General features: G+C 37.3%; 1 protein-coding gene and 1 long non-coding RNA gene across 7 annotated transcripts; one reads left to right on the top strand and one right to left on the bottom strand.

Annotated features, from left to right (window-relative positions):
* Positions 1-94: 94 nt before the first annotated feature.
* Positions 95-19249, top strand: rbm39b (RNA binding motif protein 39b). 6 transcript variants are annotated; one of them, XM_082189420.1, is made up of 17 exons: positions 95-352; positions 509-566; positions 673-729; positions 5577-5629; positions 5737-5928; positions 7966-8031; positions 8146-8289; positions 10031-10148; positions 10265-10417; positions 10506-10643; positions 10745-10810; positions 11952-12156; positions 12287-12367; positions 16856-16970; positions 17078-17183; positions 18292-18370; positions 18475-19249. In XM_082189420.1, exons 3-17 carry the CDS (start codon positions 679-681, stop codon positions 18573-18575), a joined length of 1668 nt encoding a protein of 555 aa, XP_082045546.1. In that variant the 5' UTR covers positions 95-352; positions 509-566; positions 673-678; the 3' UTR covers positions 18576-19249. The 6 variants fall into 6 exon arrangements, with proteins under 6 accessions (XP_082045546.1, XP_082045544.1, XP_082045545.1 ...); XM_082189418.1 differs by having other exon boundaries at positions 5734-5928; XM_082189419.1 differs by lacking the exon at positions 509-566.
* LOC309513538 lies at positions 671-16849 on the bottom strand. Its single transcript, XR_014211465.1, has 2 exons — positions 13378-16849; positions 671-2458 (listed from the first exon to the last, which is right to left on the bottom strand). It is a non-coding gene; the product is annotated as an uncharacterized lncRNA (long non-coding RNA).
* Positions 19250-22405: the final 3156 nt, after the last annotated feature.

Raw genomic sequence — 22405 nt, 5'->3', positions numbered from 1 at the left:
GCAAGTAGGCCGATAACTACACCCGAAAAAGAAGGAACTCAAAATTCTCCTTTCCCTGACTTTTATCTACATTACGAAACGGTAGGAAACCCTGCCCCCTATCAGCGTCCATTTTGGGTAAAGCAGGAAGTTGTCTTGTTGGGGGGGAAACCTCATGACAAACAGAACTGAGCTTCTTAAATATCCACAGATATAAACATCGTTATTTCTTTTTGTTTGAATGATTGTTCGGTGTATGTGTTGCTTGTTTATATGCGGATCTGACCGTTTGTTTTGCAGTTGTGTTGAGTGTCAAACTTCACACGCGCGTAGCAGAGGTCGCGACGATAACCGGAGTGCTAAATAAAACCAGGTAATTTTTTGCCCAAAAAAAGCAGTACGTGGTCTAATTAGGAGTTTGGCTCAGATATAAATGTAAATATTACATAATTTACAGTATGCTGTCTGTCGGGATATGAATGTGACGTCTAAATTAGCTGCTTATGTAATGTTGTTGTTGTGTCTCGAGAACGTTTGCTGCAGAATCGAGCGTGTTATTTAAAGCACAGCAGCACCACAGCTCGACTGTAAGATGGTTTGTTTTGTCGAAGAGTACTAAAATAGAAGCATAAACTATGACTCGTGAGGTTGGTTATGTTTGTAAACGTATTTTGCTTTTCCCATTTACGGCAGGTCAGAATGGCGGATGACTTCGATGTTGAGGCCATGCTGGAAGCTCCTTATAAGAAGGTGGGTTGATAGACGACCGGAAGTTGCCGGATCTCTTTTTTTATATATATTTTTTTTTAGGATTTAAATGATTAATTCACCCCGAAATGAAAATAATACAAATAAATCTGTCATACTTTACTCACCCTCACGCTGTTCCAGTCCTTATGAATTCCATTCTTATGAGGAACTCAAAATGACAAATTCAGAAAATGTATCTGGTTAGGGTAGTTCACTCAAAAATGAAAATTGTGTTATCATTTACTCACCCTCAAGTTGTTCCAGACATGTATGAATTTCTTTCTATTGCTGAACACAAAATAAGATATTTTGAAGAATGTGGGTAACCAAACAGGCCCAGGACCCCAATGACTTCCATAGTATTTTTTCCCCAAAATATCTTCTTTTGGGGAAAAAAAAAAACATTTCCTCAGTCGCCACCAGGATGGAGCAGATTCCTGCTAGGCTGGAAATTAGTCCCACAGAAGAACGAAATTCATACAGGTTTGTAACAAATTGAGGGTGAGTAAATGATGACAGAATTTTCATTTTAGGGTGAACTATCCCTTTAAGAGTGATGAAAGAGGACTGAGCTTTCAAGCTTCAAAAAGGATGAAAAACAGCATAAAAATAAGTATACATATAGGGCCTGTTTAAACCTGGTCACTTCATGTATTTTTACTGATCGGATAGCTATATGATTTGTTAAAACTGTTTTACCATTACACTTGGCCACATAAATGTGTCTCTGCAAAATGAATATATACGATCTTCAATTCCCACACTCTATGCAAATTTAACAGAGTTCATGTCAACGCAAGAAACAGATATACGTTTTTATTTGTTTATCATCTGCAAGATCAAAGACCACAATAGGAGAGAGAGCAGCATTAGCACTGGTAAGATCAATTAGTCTCACTACTTTTAATGAAGATTGTGTATTGAGCGTCTGCGACTACTCTGTTTAATTTGCGGTAGTTTGCGCGTTGGCTTGCTGAAGAGATACTCAGCTACTCATCTGCGGCGATGCATTTGCTGTAGTGCTTTCATATGTGACTATAACATCCTCTCACACTTTAATTTTTTTTACATTTTGGGAGGAGTAAAATTTACACACTTCACTCCAGCAACCAGATGCATTTACACTTGTCCAGTGCGTCTCAAACCACCTCCTGATGTGGTTTGAGTGATCGGATTTAAATCTGTCTCAAGTGTTTCAGAGGGCATTTACACCTTGTCTTTTCACGATCTGATAGAATCAGGAAAAAAATGCATGAAGTGACCAGGTGTAAGCAGGCCCATAGTGTGCAAGAGTTGGGTTCTGAAAGTCAAAATCCTATTTATTTTCATCATTGGGAAATTGATATTAAAGATAGACCTGCTATGAGCTTGTCACTCGGTGGTATATGCTTTTATTAATACCATAAGCCCACATTATTTTTTTTAATAATTGTGAAAAATGGAATTCTTGGTGAAAAACTACATTTCCCATGATTCTGAAAAAATCTCCTCCATTCATAGAATTACACCAAAAAGAGCTCTGTAGCATGAAGCACTGCGAATGGTGGCTTAAAACTACTTAAATAGTTGTCTAGATATGCTTATTTGTGTATGTATGTATGTATATATATATATATATATATATATATATATATATATTAGTCGTCAACATCTTTAATATAGTTTTATATCTCCATCACAAATGCTTCATTGAAGTGTAGTTCTTTCCCTCATTAAAGCAGTTAAGTACCTTTTGTTTGTTTTTTCTCTTATTTTGAAATATATATATTTTTTTTTTTACAAAGTTTCTAACCCTTTGCTAGTCTTATTAGCTACTTATGTTACCTTTATGTTGAGTTTTCATTATTTCTTTTTTTAGCTTAAAAGTCTTATGTGTCTCAGAAGAAAGTAATTCAGGTTTGGAACAACATGGGTGGATGACAGAATTTTAATCTTTATGTGAAAACTGTGAACTGAACTCCTTGTGTTGTCATATGGCTGCTCAGAAAACCCTACATGTGTTGTCTGTGCCTGACTGAAGTGTAAAATTGTGTAATGTGTATGAGAAAGAGTTATGTTGTGTAGTTGCATATCTTGAATTACAAATAAATGCCCATCTATCTCTCTTTATAGACTTGCCTAATGATATCTCACCTCTGCTCCCCTGAATACATCTTTGATTCCAGTGTGAACTGTGAAAAAAAGTAAGGTAGTAATTGCGCAATGTATAAATGTACTTTGATCCCTTAGGTAAAAAAATTAAACAAATAGACCGCCACCTTACACCATCAAATCTATTCGGTTTCAGAACGGCGAATGAATGGCAATAGATGAAATATAATGTGACATGGAGCAGAGACAGTATTCACCTTTCAATAATGTCACTATGAGTAAAAATCTGTTGAAGGTGAAACTAATGGAGTGGCATAAAAATGTACACTATCGTTCAAAAGTTAAATTTAAAAAAAGTTTTTGAAAGAAGTGCCTTATACTCACTAAGGCTGCAATTGTTTAATTAAAAAATACGGTAAAAATAAAAAAATATTGTGAGATATTATTACAATTCAAAATAACTGTTTTCTATTTTAATATATTTTAAAGCGTAATTTATTCCTGCGATAGCAAAATCGAAATTACAGCAGCTGGTTACTCTATTCTTCAGTGTCACATGATCCTTCAGAAATCATTAAAATATGCTAAATTCGTAATCAATTTTAAAAACAGTTGTGCTGCTTAATATTTTTCAGGAAACCGTAATACTTTTTTCCCAGCATTCTTTAATGAATAGAATGTTTAAAAAAATGTATTTGAAATATGGTTTGTAACATTCTAGCCTAAATGTCTTTACTGTCACTTTTGAACATTTTAATGGATCTTTGTTGAATAAAAGGACTAATTTCTGACCCCAATTCTCCTATAAAATAACTTGAAGTTTATAGATATGAATACTGTCTCTCTACCCAGTCTTGTGATGGTCTCTAAAATCGTTGGTTTGTGCATGCCCTTTTTAGTTATATCTCTTTATCTTAAAGGGGTCATGAACTGCATTTTTTAAATTATTTTATAACTGTGATATTTACCACAAAAATTGTCATAATTTAGAAATAAAAGGCCATTTTCTACCCTTATTTTAGTTCTCTGATTTGAACGCTCTGTTTTAAGGGGCGTGTCTGCTGTGAGACTTCAGTGTAAATGCCCACTGCTGTGCAGGGTGCAAAAGGGTGCAGCAATAAGCATTGTAGCCAACATGTCTGTTGAGTGCATGAATGCTGTGATCTTGTCATTGCAGCTCAATTTCTGCACTCTAACGAATGCTTTTATCATAACTAACAGTTCAAACATGATGTAAATAAGAGTCCAGAACAGATTATTACCAGAACTTTGAATTAACAGTTACTTACTGTACATGTTGTGGCATTACTAGCCGTGTTTCCATTAGCCTTCAAAGTGTGCTAATTGAAAACGCGCCCAATAGAAACACATAAATTTCGCAAAAAACGTTTTTGTCATATATGGGAGTTTTTACACTCGCATGAGGTGTTTTTTCAGGCAATTTGAAAAAGGAATATTTCGCAAAACAGCAATGGAAATGGTCACCTGACGTAGATGGCGCGGTATGTTTGGACAGAAGTCGAGACAGAGTTCTTCATTAAACTCATAAAAGACAAAAGTATTACAGGAATTCTGAATTCTAAACGACAAAGAATTTTATCAAGACCTTGAACCAGATAGGAGGGAGAAACACCCAGAAACACCTCATACGTGGCCGTTCCCAAGTGTAAGGGGCTTTCCTTGCCATTAATGCTTGGATAATACGCCTACGTCTCCTTCGATTAAAAATAATGGCTGTTGCGGTGGCTGAGATATACGTAAACCTACCAACATCAATTGCCATGATTTTTGGAATGACGTATTGCGTGATGCAACGGTTAATGGAAACGGCGTCATTTCGCAATAGTTTTTTATTTTCAAAAGTTTTGCGCAAATCTGTAATGGAAACGCGGCTATTGTCGGGTCCATATCTTACAATAAAAGTCTGTTTGCAAAGCTGCACTGAATGAGGAAGGACTAATGAGGAAGTTTTGAGCTCTGAAACTTACAGGATGTTTTAATAGTACGATGACATTTTGCATATCAAAAGGTCAAGGAAAATTAGATTTCTCAATTCATGACCCCTTTAAAACTGTATCACCAATAATCATTTCTATCATTAAAAATACAAATAAATATATATATATATTTTTTTTTTCTAATTAACAAAAACAAGTGCCTGTCATAGCTGTCAAATTGCAGGAAAAAACCTGAAAGTCTTTTGAGGTTTTAAGTTGTATCTTTTTGGATGACTTTGATGCGGTGTCTTTTGGAAGGCGATATGACTAAGCCGTGTAAATCCCTGTCTGCTTCAGGACAAGCTGTGAGACAGAGATGGCATCGAGCTCTCACAGTCCAACAGCGCTAACTGGGGAAGATCACATGGACTGACAGCCACGACTCTGGAATGCCCTTTAGCATCTCTATAGCATGACAACAGCAAGACTTAGGCTTAAAATTGCAGGGTACCTATACTTTCATGTATAGACCCTGAGGGTCCCCTAAAAAAACATGGCCTAACTTGTCAAGACCTTGAACTTAAACTGATAGTTTTCAATACTATCCCCGCCAACATCTTATTATTAAGAACAGACCATTTGATTATATTCAGTTTGCACACGCTTTTCTCCAAAGTGATAAAATGAGGAAAATCAAGCAATTTATCATGAAGGAGCCAACAATAGTAGCATTCCTGTCTTCTCTCTTATCCCCCTCCCCTCTCCACTTCCAGTGTTTCCTCTCCATCCTCATGTTGTTCTTTTATCAATCCTGTTCAGGGTGAAAGCAAGTCCTCTAGCGCCAATGGTCATAATGAGGAACGCAGCAAAAAGTAAGCAAAAACCCTCTGTAGTCTGTTCATTCTTCTTGATTTTAAGCTTTTCATGTAAAATGTACTATGAGAATTAATTAAATTGTGGGGGTTTTTTCCCCCAGTAGGAAAAGACGCAGCAACAGTCGTAGTCCGAGTCCAGGCCGGCGGAGGAGTAGAAGCGGGGGGCGCAAGAAGAGCCGAGAACAACGCAAGAGCCGCAGCCGCGAGCGAAGACGTTCACGGAGCAAAGAGCGCAAGCGTTCGCGATCCCGCAGCAAGGAACGTGGTGGACGTTTTCGTGGACGCAAAAGCCCCTTGTGAGTTTAGCCCCTGATCATTCATTTAAGAGGCTCTATCTTATTTTTCTTTAGGATGTGATCGCTTAACGTTGTGAACTCGGGTTCGCACACATGAACCGTACTCGGGTCTGCCTAAAAAGGGTGGTCTCGCTGCTGCTATGAATGCAATCATAGGGGCTGTAATCATATTAAATCACGTTAAGTGAACCGCTATTAATGACATATTTATATAACTGTGTGTTTGTGTGTGCTCTCAACAAGACAAGCGTGTCTGACGCACTCCAAGCAGAGAGAATGTATGTCTTATTTCTGCCTGCCTTGAGCAGAAATGGTCTCCCGCATTCTTTTGAACATTTGCAGTACATTCATGGCAGATAGATGTCATTATGTGTTGACTCTTTGGAAACAAAACCAAAGGTAAAAAAAACAAAACAAAAGTGATACGAGCAACTCTATCCATTTTGGCACCTTCTCCTTCATAGCTGTTACCTAGTAACATGGGTAAGCGCCTGTAGCTTCATGATGCAAGTGTACCGGGTCCGTAGTTGGGGCTCAAATAAAATAATGCGAACAGAGACCAGTGGGGAAAGGGCAGGGAGCAATTGAACTCTGGTTCCGATTGTCTGCCGGGGCTCCGGTAGGGGCTGGATGAACGAGCTGATGTTTTATTAGACCTTTTAAATGTTCTTCCGCTTTTTTTCCTCATTCTTGGGAGCTTGTTGTCATAGGGTTACATTTTTTAAATGCATCAAGGCGTCCTCAACTGTTTTTTTTTTTTTTGTCATATTTTGTGTCTTTATAATAAGTGTGTTGTTTTATTGATGATTGTGTCCCCTTTTCCCACCTTCTACTCTCCCACTTTTCCACAGCTCTACACGCCCTTTTTTTAGACTTTTTCAACTCAGAGGTGTGAACGACTAGACTAAGGCCACATCCACACGAAGCCAGAGCTTTCCCTATCCGATATTTTTTTTCCCCGTTCAAAAAAAAAATTCTGTAAACACGGCGTCGTCTCAAGAAATATCTGCGTACACACGAAACCACTGAAACGGACTCAAAACGATGTAGTATACATGCCAGACCAGTATGTGGCGCTGTAATTCTGCCACAGACATACACTAAAAACGGAGAAGAAGACAATAATACAACAATAATATTAGGCACAGTAGCTTATTTTTTTCTTTTCTTTTTTCTTTTTTAATCAAGAACTTTGTTGAACAATATGAAAAACCATAAATGTAGTTGCTGTGACTTAACGGTGTCTGACTAGTTGACACTTGGTGTGATGACATCATCATTTCACAAAATGTACGGATTGGCCGTACACACGAAAACGCAAGGGCGGCGTTTTCAGATTTATCCACCTTGGGACCCGGTTTCAAAAAATAGCGGTTTCAGTCTCCGAAAACGCCGGATCCGTGTGGACGAAACGCCAATACGATAAAAAATGTATACGTATACAGCGAAACGCGTCTCCGTGTGGACAGGCAAACAGTCCAAACAGTAATTGCCCACTTCTTCAGTGTACATGGTTCCTGAAGTATGTTTCCCTACATATATTTTCTAAAGTATATGGGGATAATATTAAAATATTAACAAATAGGCTACATATATAAAGTTTAAAATATGATCATTTTAATGATCGCTCTGGTCTTATGGCATGGTTCTTGTTTTCATGGTAACAGCAATGTCATCTCTGATTGGTGGATTTAAGGAGGATCTCCTTTCAGGATTGTGGATAGTGTAGTACTCCCCCTTGAATTTGAATTTAAAATGATTTCTAAAGAATATAAAACTTGTCTTCTACCAAAACCAATATAATCACATATCAACCTTACAGTTCATGTTAGGTCTGATTTGGGTTATCATTATAAAGAAATTCTTCTGTGAAATGACTTTTTACCTCTAACCAATAGTTTTTCCTTGGCTAAAACAGCATTTGGTTTTCAATGTATACTTGCCCCCTTGCACCAGTATGTAGTAGCCCTCGCATGGCCACAGTGGCTGAAAGTTGACTAGTTTAACACTGAGAAAAACCCTTGTTTTATGTCATAGTATGGGGCCGAAATTAAATGGTGGTCCCGGAGGGAAGACCGGCCCACAACATTTCACCAAACACAGGTGATCTCATCTGTGACTCTGGTTGGCTGTTGTGTGCTGAATGTTTGTGTATGTCTTGAGTAATCATACACAGATGGGTAATAAACACAGACTGATGGAGTATTCTGATTCTAGTCGCAGAAGCCCATTTAAGAAGGACAGAAGCCCATTTAAGAAGGACAGAAGCCCATTTAAGAAGGACAGAAGCCCATTTAAGAAGGACAGAAGCCCGTTTAAAAAGGACAGAAGCCCTTTTAAGAAGGACAAAAGCCCTGTCAGGTGAGATGCTCATCACTGTCTGCTGTAGTACTGAAGTATTGAAGTATTTCCACAGGTTATTCCATAGCCATGCTATTTTAAATGACACTAGATAAGGCAGAGCGAAATCAGCCATCTTGGTGTACTTAAAATGAGAAGAACTGAACTGGTAGAACAGTTATTTTTAAAGTGTCCCTATTATGGTTTTTCGAATATTCCCTTTCATGCAGTGTCTAATATAGCTGTTTGTGAATGTAAATGTTCTGCAAATTTGTAAAGTCGAAAGTGCATGATAAACAAAGTTATTGTCTCCCAAAAGAAAGAATTGACTCTGAACCGCCTTTACGAGTCGTTTTTCATTAGAATCCTACTGCTTTACGGTTCTGTCACTAGAAGAAACATTTGCATAATGCTCGCTCAACGTGGGATTCGCCAAATGCTTGCCCTTGAAAGATGGGTCTGTACCCAATTTATTTGGACTAACTTGCTCCTCAGAATCACAACCTGTAAGTATGAATAATTATTGATGTATATATTTTCTACCGGGTGTTCAAAATACTAATAGTTTTGTGTTGTATAATGTGTACGTTTCCAACTAATCGGTATTACGCTGTTACTGAAATACTTCTGCTAATCAGTTGTGAGCCACTATTACCTAAAAGTGTGTCTATTAATGCAGATTGTCTGTCATTCTTACTAATTTTGAGTAAAGATAAAGGATGGAGCAAGATTTGTTTTACAAATGTTTGTTAAATAAGTAATTCACATTAGTGCTGGGCGAACATGCACCGTTATTGATCCCGCATGTGCATTGCAATAAATTAGAAATATACACATCAATGTGTTGATGGACATACTCTTGTTAATGCTGATGGTGAGGAATTACAGTTTACATATCTCATAATGTACGTCAACTGGTAAAACACTTTACAGTGTTTACAATCTCTGAGGTTTAGGAAGCCTCCGGACAGAGCTGGCGTTCAACTTTAAAAGGTTTTAGAGGTTAATCTTTCACCTTCTGTCTCACAATAATACTGTACGTCAAGTCGACAGTTCTCTGTAATCTTGCTATAAGCTCTAGATTAATGTTTCATTGATTAAATGCATTAATGTTGTTCAAAATAGGCTAATCAATAAAAAGAATGACACATTTATATAGATCTATATAGCCCTTAATTTTGATTCAATTCATTAATGTTGTTCACAATTGTCCAAAAGTACACAAATACACAAAGCATTATTTTAATAGAGAATGTTAAGGTCCATTTGGCCTGACATGAAAAAAGTATAATATAATAATATTTATTAAAGGTGCATTAAGCTATTTCTGAGACGCTGTTGAAAGCGGATCGGACCGAGCACCACAACACACATGTAGCCAATTAGCAGTGATTGTGTCCACTCATGATGGTGGAGCAGAGAGAGTGAACAAGAGGGAGATTTGAAGAAAGACTGTAGAAAGAGAGATGGTTGAGAGACATTACAAAAAATAAGATTAACTCTTGTGTTGAGTTATGCAGAACTCAGAACATGATTTTTATGTCTATGCAGTATCTTGTGGCCAAGAGATATGAATTCAAACCTAGTAGTTTATATTGCACATAAAAAACTGTATCAGATGGCCATGATCTTTATTTATGATTACAGAATGGCTTGTGTCATGGGAATGTCCATGAGAGATTAATTTGCGGTCATAAGCTTTATTTCCAGAGGGAGTGACTTGCGTTTCAGTGGTTGATGACCTGTGTCTTTCTTTAAACAGGCAACCAATAGATAATCTGAGCCCAGAGGAGAGAGACGCCCGTACAGTGTTCTGCATGCAGCTCGCTGCCAGAATTAGACCCAGAGATCTGGAAGAATTCTTCTCCGCAGTGGGAAAAGTATGATGCCACATATTAAACCACACTTGGTTCCTATTTTTTGTTAATTTCTCTCCCATTTACTGATATTAAATGACAGATACAACACCTGACAGCTTTTATATCCATATTTTAAGGTCCGTGACGTAAGGATGATCTCGGATAGAAACTCTCGGAGGTCAAAGGGCATTGCCTATATTGAGTTTGTGGAGGCCACATCAGTACCGCTGGCAATCGGCCTGACGGGGCAGAGAGTTCTGGGAGTGCCTATCATAGTCCAGGCTTCGCAGGTCAGAGCATCAACACAATGCAAATCCATGGTCTGATTACTAATCCAATGCATGTGAATAATTTTGTTGAATTGTTTACATATTTCAGGCTGAGAAGAACAGGGCCGCAGCCATGGCCAGCATGCTCCAGAGAGGTGGTGCAGGGCCCATGCGGCTGTACGTGGGCTCCCTGCACTTCAATATTACTGAGGACATGCTCAGGGGCATCTTTGAGCCGTTTGGAAAGGTGTGTTTGGCGTTTGAAATGGTTTTGCATGCATAAGCAGTTCAACTAGGATAAAACTAACAGTAAGTGAATCTGTAAGTGAGTTATTTGTTTAATTTCAGATTGAAGGTATCCAGCTAATGATGGACAGTGAGACAGGCAGGTCGAAAGGATACGGCTTCATATCAGTGAGTTCATCAAAATACAAATTTACTAATGATAAAGGGGCCATATGTTACATTTTATTTATCTAACTTACTAGTCAGTCAGTGGATGACTAGTCAAAAATTCTGGTCCTTCCTTATTGGTCCTTCGTGATTGTGAGTAGGTCTGCATGATTTGGGGAAAGCAGTATAAATTTAAATATAAAAATATAATTGCAGTTTTTCAAATTTTCTAAATAAAATTATGATTGCAGTGGTTTGCAAAAAAAAATCTCCAGGTTTGCTGTACTTGTTTGTGTGCTGCACAATTTTTTTTATTATTATTAAACAAAATAAGAAATATTACTATTGTAAAATTTAAGAAATTTGAGAAAATAATATAAATTTTTTATTTTACAGTAAATTACAGTACTGTGTCTTCAATACTATTATAATTTCCAGTAACACTTTATTTTACAGTGCTCTTGTTACACATGTTACATGTACTTACCATAGTAATAACAGTAAATGATGCATAATTAACCCTCAACCAAATCCTAATCCTACCCTAACCCTATAGTAAGTACGTAAGGAATAATTGACGACAGGCCGTTGAATTATTATAAAAATAATGCGGTCAAGACCTGCCTGGAACTACTTTCGCCGTGCGTTTCCCTGAAAATAATGCACACCTTAGAACGTTCGTCAACCAATCAGATTCAAGCATTCAACGGCCCTGTAGTATAAATGTAGTTAATTGATATTGCTCAGTACTTAAATGTATAATTACACTGTAACAATGACACCTTAAAATAAAGTGTAACCAATTTCTTTATTTTCAAACTATAATTGTTCAAGCTTTTATTTTGGCTGCAAAACCTCAGGGAGTCCTTAACTCTTCTCTTTTTGCAAGACAGTGCATATGTACCAAGACAGTGCATATGCAGCGCATATATTTGTTTAATTAAATCCCAACCTTTGTGATTTAACAATTGCAACATCATATTGAGATTTTGGAATTATTTTAATTAATTGTTTAGCCCTAGTTGTGAGGCCATTTCTGAATGACCAATTTCTGTAGCTTTTTTAAATGTTTTTTAAAATAAATATTCTGACTTTCATTTCAAAAAGACAAGGACAGTTCTATTTCACCATTCCCATGCTGATTGGCTGTCTTTTTGTGCAGTTTGCAGATGCAGAATGTGCGAAAAAAGCCCTGGAGCAGCTAAATGGTTTTGAGCTTGCGGGGCGGCCAATGAAGGTGGGTCATGTTACAGAGCGTTCGGATGCGTCCTCGGCCAGCTCTTTCTTGGACAATGATGAACTGGAGAGAACTGGCATTGACCTGGGCACGACGGGTCGTCTTCAGCTGATGGCAAGACTCGCAGAAGGTACAGGTTGAACCCTACGTGTTACTGTCTCCCAGATGTGCCAATGACTGTTTCAACCTACTTTGCATTTATTATTCCAAGTGATATTGCATTGTTGTGAACTCATTGAAATGTGTCTGGGATGTTTTAGGCACAGGACTACAGATTCCTGCCGCTGCCAAGCATGCCTTACAGATGAGCGGCTCTGTGACATTTGGAAATCTGGCAAATGGTGTGTCTTTAAATCTTTTTCATAATCCTATATTAGAATCCAGTGAATGGGCTGTCTATCTTGATCTAAATGTCTTGATCTAAACTAAAACAAAATCTGGTCTATATGACAGATATCAGCGTGTAACCATGTCATTTTGCATGTTTTGCTTTAATATAAACCTTCATCAGAGAAAACAGATACACAGATCTTCATCAACCTCATTGTACTTATATCTCATTCATATAAGACAGGACAGATCCCAAAATCCCATAATGAGGCTTTGCGACTTAAAATACTGCATATGGCTACGTTTACACTGCAAGCATTAGTGCTCAATTTTGATTTATTCCTTAGATCCAATGTTTTTGTTTGACAGTTCACATTTTTGAAATACAGTAAAACAGTTCTGAGTGTGAAACTGACCTACATGAGCAAAAGTAACAAAAACAAAGACAGCATGCAGCACACTGTCATACAGAAATAAACACAGAGGTTAGTGAAGTCAGCATTTACGCGTTCAATTATAAGGTGATTTGTGCGCAGGAGCGGATGAGGAGAGAGAGAGAGCAGTGCTTTTCTCGTAAAGTTTTGCTTGTATAGAGTTGTCCCTGTAATACTAATGAGTGACTTCACTGTCCCTCCACTGACTACCTTCACATCTGTCTTCCACATTTACCAAGTGACCAAAGAACTACCAGTATGTAAAATCATTGAAATTACTGAAGTCGGCGCAGATTTGTGATGAATGTCGATGTAGAGTGACGTGAAAGTCACTTGGACTGATAAAAATGCGACTTTATATATCGTTGATGTAAACTATATGATTCGCGAAATAGAGTTAGTTTTATCCTAGGCTCAGCTTATTGTATTTATAACATAATTCACTCAAAAGTGTAAATTATGTCATGTACTCATCCTCATGTCGTTTCAAACCTATAAGATTTTCGTTTAACTTCCGAACACAAATTAAGCATTTTTTTTATGAAACCTGAGAGATTTCTGTTCCTCCATTTAAAGGGATAGTTCACTTTGAAATTAAATTTTGGTATGTTTTAGCTTACCTCAAGGGCATCCAAGATGTAGGTGTCTTTTTTTCCACAGTAGTTTCAATTTTGATATTTTTAGGTCAAACAGTTCTTGTCTGTCAGTCATATAATGCAGGTCGATGGTAGTGTTGTTTTTGGCGGCCTGTTTTAATTTTAGTTTTAGTCTAGTCTTTGTGTCAAGCTGTCATTTTAGTTTTTATTAGTTTTAGTCACGTTCATACTCTTTTTAGTCTAGTCAAGTTTTAGTCGACGAAAACTGATGACATTTTAGTCTAGTTTTAGTCGACGAAAACTGATGACATTTTAGTCTAGTTTTAGTCAATGGAAATTGTATTTTAGTCTCTTTTTAGTAATGCAATTCTATTTACCCTAGTCAATATAGAATTGCAAACAAGGTTATCCTATTATATTTAGTATATTTAGGCTGTGACGGTGGCAGGTTTATTTTATTTTTTTATTACCACCGCGGTAATGGACCAACTACCGGCGGTGGTTGGGGGGTTATTTATAAAAAAAATTAAAAAAAGCCTACCACTTTGCGCTTTGAGAGGGATGTGGGACACGAGCAGGAAAGAGACCATCGATCTCTTTATGATATCTTCGTGTTTTCTACTTGATGTAAATTGGTCTGAAGAGCGAATTTTATCCTCCACAAGGGCGAAATATTTAGAAATTATATATTTATTTTGTTCTATGTTTGAGATTGCGCTGCCAGAGAAAGTGAAACTAAAAATCACCCGCGCGTGTGAAACACGTTTTATAACTAAACTTGACTAATGTCTAATGACCTATGTCTAATATAGGCCTAACAAGCACAAACTGTGTAAAAAATTATTTGACATGCAAGTACAAATGTAGGCTATCTGTCCTACAGCGTTTTTCTACTTTACCACAGTAAAGAATACGAATATAATAGGCCTAATTAAAAGCGAACCAATGAAGAAACGTTTATAATCCTTTTAGAAAATGGGTGAGACGTGAGTGAAGATTTGGGAAAAGAAACAAGAGATTCCATGCAGGGATGAGTCACGATTTTTGGATATTCGATTAGTTTATTTAATTATAGAATATCGAATAGGTTGTGCGATTATTCTCTAAAATAAAATCTCCATGTTCTGGTGCTGATGCGGTGACGCGTTCATGTAACCGTGGGTGACGCTGCCAATAACATACAGCTGTCACAAAGAACCGGCAAAAGTAATGATTATGAATGTGTCAAATATCAATGAGACATTTTAATAGAATAACTAATGGAGTAATATTGTTAAATTCGCTGATAATCGGGTGACCAGATCGCAAACCAGAATTTAAAGCCGATAAGCTATAGGTTCACGCACAACTCTCTCACGCAGACTGGTGCATAGATATACACACTAGATGTCGCCTTGTCTACGGCAGTTTATTGGAACGAATGTCTTTAAGGCGACATCTAGTGTATATATCTATGCACCAGTCTGCGTACACGTCAGATCAGATCACTTGGACATGGCTGTGTACAAGAGGTAAAAACGATATAAATACTGTTCGTTTTCTCACACAAACCGCTCGTTTCGTGTCTTAGGCCATCAATGTGTACTTACGATGGGGAATTGTTTAATTTGTACGACGGGGAATTGTTTTAATTTGGACCCTGTGCATGCTCTTTGAGGCGGTGACCATAGACCTGCATTATATGACTGACAGACAAGAACGGTTTGACCTAAAAATATCAAAATTGAAACTACTGCGGAAAAAAAGACACCTACATCTTGGATGCCCTTGAGGTAAGCTAAAACATACCAAAAATTAATTTCAAAGTGAACTATCCCTTTAAAGTCCATTCCTCTAAAACTTAAAAGATCCAAAATAAAATGTCATAAAGGCATTGTAAAAATAATCAATTGAGTGGTCTAATCTAATTCCAGGTCTTCTGAAGAGACACGATGACTTTATATGATGAACAGATTTACAACGTAAATTTTTTGCTGTAGTAAACATGGACGTTCAAATTTGTCTGTTTGTCTGTGTGCTGCACATTTTACGGAGAACAACAGATGAACAAAGTGCAATACACGCTATACACACAAAAGCTTCTCCTGAAAAACGTAGCCGTTCCCATTTTGTCGGACCAATCTGTTGTTTATGGATCACAACTTGTAAGTTTGTCTTATTATTTGTAGTTGTGTTTTCTATTAACCGTTCCAATTATAAGTGTTATGTAGTTGCTAACATTACAGTATTGATGTGGTGTTTACTGTTGCTTTTGTAAGCTCTTGCTTTTGTAAGACTGTTCACCGCCCCTTAGGAAAATTATCCATGATTTTTTTATCTATTACTGTTTGTATTACCATAGTTTTCCAACAATTATGATAAATGGTGGATAACATAATATCTATAATCTATCAGAAACAAAACAAAAAAACACATAGCACTCTGAAACGTCCTGTGAAATCCGTGCTTGCAAAGTCCATACATGAAATCCGTTCTGCATGATCCTCTTGTTTGTTAACATTGTCAGTCTGAATCAGACTCAAATTGGTTTGAAATTGACTCCATCGTTAATAATATTTACATCTGAGATTCTGAGTAGAGCTCGTGGTGATAAAGGGGTGGGTCATTTCCCAAACGCGCTAAGCGATGCCAATCACAACACACTGGGCCAGCTAACCAATCACAGCACACTTCATCGAAAAGAGACAGACCGGGGAGAGAAGAGCTGTAATTATGTGAAAAATAATTCGATTTTTTGAAAAATCAAGCATGAAAACATATTATAGTACACCCCAAAAACAAAATCAAGACTCCATAAAAGGACATAATAGGACCCCTTTAAATCGCCATATTACATTTAGTCTTAGTAGTATGATTATTCCAAGTGTTTTAGATGGTTTAGTATTATATGTATAGTGCATAATGATGAAATTATTTAAAAAAATAATAATAATAAAAATGTATTTTTTATTTTGGCTTACAATATCGCAATAGTATCATATTTTGTGTTCAGTATCGCGAGTTGTATTGAATTGTGACATGAGTGTATTGTTACACCCCTAGGTATAACTGAAGTCACATTGCAAAACATCAGACCTGTATCTGATTCAGGACCACATTTGGAAGTGGCCCAACTCAGAATCCAAAAGATCAGATTCCATGTGGTTTGTGCTGTTCACACTGTTAAAAAAAAAAATCTGATCTGAGTCACATATCCTATGATCCTGTGTGTCTGATGTGATTAATTTGAAGTGCACTGAGGTCTTGAGAATTTGCCTGTCTCTGGAGATTTGACAAATCCAAACAGAGCTTGTTGACCTGCTGCCCTGTTCCCACCAATTATTTGTTCTTCAGAAGGCTAACAGTAAAATTTAGTAAAATAGTGAGTTATTTCAAGAGCCCTATTTCCCGAATCGCATAATATATGCACCCACAATATGATGCTTACCTGTGATAGTGACAGTTATTTGTGTTTTTGTGCCGCTTACAGCCTCATCCGCACCTCCTCTTCTTCCCAATCACGGGATGAACCAAGCTATGAACCTTCCAACCCAGCCTCTGGCCACACATTGTTTACAGCTCTCCAACATGTTCAGTCCACAGATGTGAGTTGCACTAATTATTAAAATGTTCCTTCCTTTTCCTTGGTGTATGTGATGTCAAATAAGATAAGTCATGGTTAAAAGAAACTCCTTGATGTGTTGCTTTGTAGGGAAAACGAACCTGGCTGGGATATGGAGATACAGGATGATGTCATCGAAGAGTGCAAAAAACATGGAGGAGTTGTTCACATATACGTCGACAAGAACTCAGCTGAAGTAAGTGATCACCTTTATACAGTGGCTATAGAAGTCTACACACCCCTGTTAAAATTGTAGCTTTTTAAAATATAAATAATTAGCCATATCTCTTTCCACCTTTAACCCTCTTAATGCACTCCAGGTCCATTTTGTCCCAGAAGAGGCACATACAAATCCATTGTTTTTAGTAAAAAAATTTAACTCTGGATGGTTTAAGACTTACTACTTTCTTTCTTTTTTAAATAAAAAATGTAGGAGATACCTAACAATTTAAACTATTTTTTTATTTTTTTTATTGCTACACCTTTTGCGTTCGGGTCCGTTTTGACCTGAAAGTGAACTATGGCTTTACATATGAAATCATGTTTCTTTTCTTTTTTTCTTCTCTTTTTTTATCTATCAATTAGATTTGTATAATGTAAACTTTAGTTTTATTGTAAAGTATAAATACTTTTAGGCTCTCTCCTACAAATTGTTTCCTTCCCATGGTGACTGCATTTTGCTTATAAACATGCTTGCGCATGCACACACACACACACAATAATTCTGAAATTAAAATAAAATGACAAATGAAATAACTATGTTTGTAAATCAGAAGTTCTTGGGCCAAAAATCTAAGAATTAAAAGAATTGAAAATGTGAAAACAAAGCACATTTCATTGTGATTTTCCTCCCTATTTCAATTATTTTACTTCAATGAAAGGTTAGATTTTTGCTAATTTTTTGAATGAAAGATCAGAAGGATTAACAATGCAATTTATTTATGATTAATCAGCCATCTTTGATCATATTTACCAAGGGTTGAGTAGTCTGAGTCTCTGAGTCTGAGTCTGAGTCTGAGTCTGAGTCTGAGTCTGAGTCTGAGTCTGAGTCTGAGTCTGAGTCTGAGTCTGAGTCTGAGTCTGAGTCTGAGTCTGAGTCTGAGTCTGAGTCTGATGGTTAGTAAGGGGACAGAATATACAGTTTAGACAGTATAAAAACCATTACGTCTAAGGTGAGTCCCCACAAAGATAGCGAACCAGAAGTGTTTACACCCTTACATTTTAGGGCTACAGTTTAAGATTATCAAAGCCGTTTGTTTATTTAATTCCCCCGATATGACAAATCCTCACTTTTGCTCTTGCAGGGAAATGTTTATGTAAAATGTCCAACCATCCCAGTCGCAATGTCTGTTGTCAGCGCTCTGCACGGGCGATGGTTTGCAGGTAAGCCTGTCCCATTTTTTCCCCATCTACCAAGTTTTTTTCTTTATAGGACTGCTTGCATGGGCTGTGTGTGACATTAATCGCAATCTCTTTCCTTTTTACAGGTAAAATGATCACAGCTGCCTACGTGCCCCTCCCTACATACCATAACCTGTTTCCAGATGCTGCCACAGCCACAGAGCTCCTGAGGCCCATGAACCGGTGATCCAGCCCGTCGCTTCGGCTCGGACCCCTGCCACCTACTGACCCTGCTTCATCTGGATCCCCAGTGCATCTGTACCCCTTCCCAAATGAACTGCTTGTGGGCCTGAGACAGTCCTGTCATTGAGGGCCTCTTAATGTATGAAGTTAGATTTCACAGTTGGACTGCATTTTCAGTCTTGTTATTGCAAAAGCAAACTTCAGACCAGCTCTCAGCTTTATGTACAGTGGTATATTGATAAGTGAAAACCTGTAACACCGTCACCCTCTCTAGATGAGTTCTTGACTCTTGGAAAACCAGTTTAGAAGATTCTGGTGTTTTTTTTTTAAAGGTGTTTTACCTTCTTTGTTTGTTTTTGTAAGGATAGAAAGAAGGTTTCTTCTGCTGTTTGGTCGTCAAGTCAAGAAAGTTTTCATTGGTCTTCATCTTTTCAAGACAGACATTGTGTTGTGAACTATTAGTAAATTTTTTCATTCTGTTTCACTTTTAAGCAACAAAAGACTACCAAAAAAATTGGAATTGTTTTTGTTTCTTCTTTCTGGAGAGTGTCTTTCTAGAGTCTACTCAAGCTGTTTAGCTTTCTAAAACGACGTTGAATTTATAACTTTTCATAATCAAGAATTGATTTTTCTAAAAATCTTCTACGATTAAATGACTTTCACAACACTGTGTAAAAATGAGTTTTGTCTTTGTATTCATGATGTTATGATGTGTTGGTAGACCAGATCCAGTTTTATTAAGAGCAGAACACCTCTGGAGGGAGCTGTTAGGTTGTTTTACAATCTGGTTAATTGAATAATGAGGTTTTCGTAAGCATAGAAGGGATAGTTGACCCCCCAAAAAAATTTCTGTCATCACTTAAAGGTAGGGTAGGCAATTTTTTTCATAAACACCTTGTTATTCTGGTTGAAACTCTCTTCACATCCTGATAGCAATCAATTATAGAATGACATACATCTTCTCTGGCAGTCTCATTAGAACGCCATGTCGTAACTTGTTGAGAGATGGGAACCAGTGATGTTTTACCCGGAGCTGTCCTCAGACTTAGATTTATGCCTTCCTATGTCAACACTATCAACACCGAAAACAGCAGTCAGAGGCCTGTTCCATAAAACAAGTTAGGACAGTCTTTTTTCAGTTATTGATTTGGTTCCATAAAGCAAATTTAACACAGCTCAAAAAGATTTTAAAAGCAGAAGTTCATCTGAGTTCAGTAATTAGCCTTTATTAGCATGAACATGATTTACCACATTACAATAGTCCCTTTACAGTTACTGCTACCATAAAAATACAATTATTTGAAGGTTTAAAATTCTACATAAGGTAATGTTCAACAACAAATATTTTAGCAAAATTTATATTTTAGTTAGAATTAGTGCGCTCCGTTTGGTGCATTCACTGTGAAGGTTAGCAGTAAAATGGAAATATTTGCATACATTTTTTACATTTATAGATAATGTACCTGTGAAATGTAAGTTATGCACTGAGGAACACACCATGTTTCAAACGCATTAAACAGCACAAAACATACATGCTGTTTGCCATGATGAATCGATTTGATCCATGATAGACCTTTAGGGCTGCTTGAAAGGGTTAGTTCACCCAAAAATGAAAATTATGTCACAAAACTCACCCTCATGTCGTTCCAAACCCGTAAGACCTTCGTTCATCTTCGGAACAAATTAAGATATTTTTGATGAAATCCGGTGGCTCAGGAGGGGCTCCATTGAAAGCTATTTAATTTACACTTTGAAGGCCCAAAAAGGTAGGAAATACATTGTTAAAATAGTCCATGTGACTACAGTGGTTCAATCTTAATTTTATGAAGCGACGAGAATACATTTTGTGCGTAAAAAAAAAAAGAAATATCGACTTTACTCAGTCATTTCTTCTCTTCTGTATCAGTCTCCGACGCACGTTCACGAGAGCACCACTGCGCATGCGTGACCTCATGTGTGTCTTCCTCTGCTTGTAGGTCATATGTCAGAACGCCAGCTCCTGTGTCATCATCACGCGCATGCGTCGTGGTGCTCTCGTGAATGCACGTTGCGTAGTCACATTTTAACAATGTTTTTCCTGCCTTTCTGGGCCTTCAAAGTGTTAACTAAATAGCTGTCAATGGAGCCCCTCCTGAGCCATCGGATTTAATCAAAAATATCTTAATTTGTGTTTCGAAGATTTTGGGGTTTGAAGGGTTTGGAACGACATGAGAGTGTGTAATTAATGACAGATTTTTGGGGGTGAACTAACCCTTTAAGAATAGCGTGCACATCAAATGATCTTGACTCATTTAACCTGGGTCAAATTAGTGGGATTGCATGAACCTTAAGCCATGTCCACACTAATATGTTTTCATTTGAAAAGTATATTTTTCTCTCCGTTTTGGCCTTCCGTCCACACTGAGACGGCGTTTTTATTAATGAAAACTAAGCTTTTTTGAAAACGCACTCCAAAGTGGATACATTTGAAAACGCCATTTTCACGTTGTAGTGTGGACATTCATGTTTATACCAGTATTGTGCCTGTTATGTGCTATTCACTTTCACACTGTTGCTAAAAATATTCTACATTGCACAGTCTTCATATCACAGTCCTGCAAAGATGACAGAATTTACTCACATTTGCTGTCCTGCGGCAATGCATGAGAGCAGTTGCGTTTTAGACCAAACATATGGTGACTGCGTGCGACCCTGGACCGCATCAGTGAATGGTGAGATATTTTACTAAATAAAATTATCCAGTCATAATAAATGTGCGATAACTTCATTATTTATTTTTCCATCTGAATCATATCAGTGATCTTTTGTGGGGTTTTACGCATGCGCAGTAAGCTGAATTTAGCATTTTCAGGCGTTTTTCTAAAGTTTCTCATACACACTGAAACGTCCGAAAATGCCTGAAAACGCTAGTGTGGACGGAGAGCGTTTATAAATGAAAACGCTGTTTTCGAATGTATCCGGATTAATGTAGACGTAGCCTTAATTGTCCTTTATGGAACCGATTCAGCCCCAACTGATTTGTTAGGTATTAACCTAACCTCAAGTCAGGTTTTGGACTGTAATCCCCACTTTTCTTAGCAAACTTTATGGAACAGCCCTCAAGTCAGAGCTCTGTAAGTTGTTTACATTCATTATTATAGTAATGTTATGTACAGTGCTTTGAATCATAAGGTAATGTAATGCCGTCTCTAATGACGCTTTGCAGACTCTGCTGTGCGTGACCTGTGTGTTCATGTGTTTTGGAGGAGATGTGGCTTTGGAGACGCTCTGAAGGGAGGGTGGGATCTAATGCGTTCAAAGCTAGCTTGCTATTGCTTGCCGCTATGAAATTGCCTACCCTACCTTTAATGGACCCCCATGTTGTCCCAAACTTACTGATGTGACTTACTTTCTTCTGTGGAATATTTTTTGTTTGTTTGTTTGTTTGTTTGTTTTTTCCTCTTCCATATAATGGAAATTAGTAGTCACCAAAGCTGTTTGGTTACCAACATAATATAAAAAAATAAATAAAAAAAATCTTCTGTAGAAAAGCTAAACAAGAAAGTAAGTCATATGGGTTTGGAATGACAGGGTATATTGCATTATTTAAATTTTTGGGTGAACTATCCTTTTAAAGTCATCAGGAGATCAAAAGGTGCAGTGAGTTATTATCTTATATTGCATCTTGAACTTTAATATTAACCTTAATCAGAGAAAACAGTTTAATATAAAACTGCTAGATCTCAACTTATCTCAACAGAGTTGTTGATAGAGGGCTACATTTCTATAATGTTTATACATTATAGAAATGTAGTCCTCTGTCAACAACTCGAGAGTCAATCAATTCCAGAATCC

Source organism: Leuciscus leuciscus (assembly GCF_965113295.1).
Source record: "Leuciscus leuciscus genome assembly, chromosome: 13".
NCBI classification, from domain to species: Eukaryota; Metazoa; Chordata; class Actinopteri; order Cypriniformes; family Leuciscidae; genus Leuciscus; species Leuciscus leuciscus.
The sequence above is the reverse complement of the archived record's forward strand: the minus strand, read 5'-3'. Positions and strand labels throughout refer to the sequence as shown.

Excerpts from the sequence above, each read along its gene's own strand:
- rbm39b (XM_082189417.1), top strand. The coding sequence starts at position 679 with ATGGCGGATGACTTCGATGTTGAGGCCATGCTGGAAGCTCCTTATAAG. Across the intron at positions 12,368-16,855 it reads ATTTGGAAATCTGGCAAATG|CCTCATCCGCACCTCCTCTT; the intron begins GTGTGTCTTTAA and ends TGCCGCTTACAG. Across the intron at positions 16,971-17,077 it reads AACATGTTCAGTCCACAGAT|GGAAAACGAACCTGGCTGGG; the intron begins GTGAGTTGCACT and ends GTTGCTTTGTAG.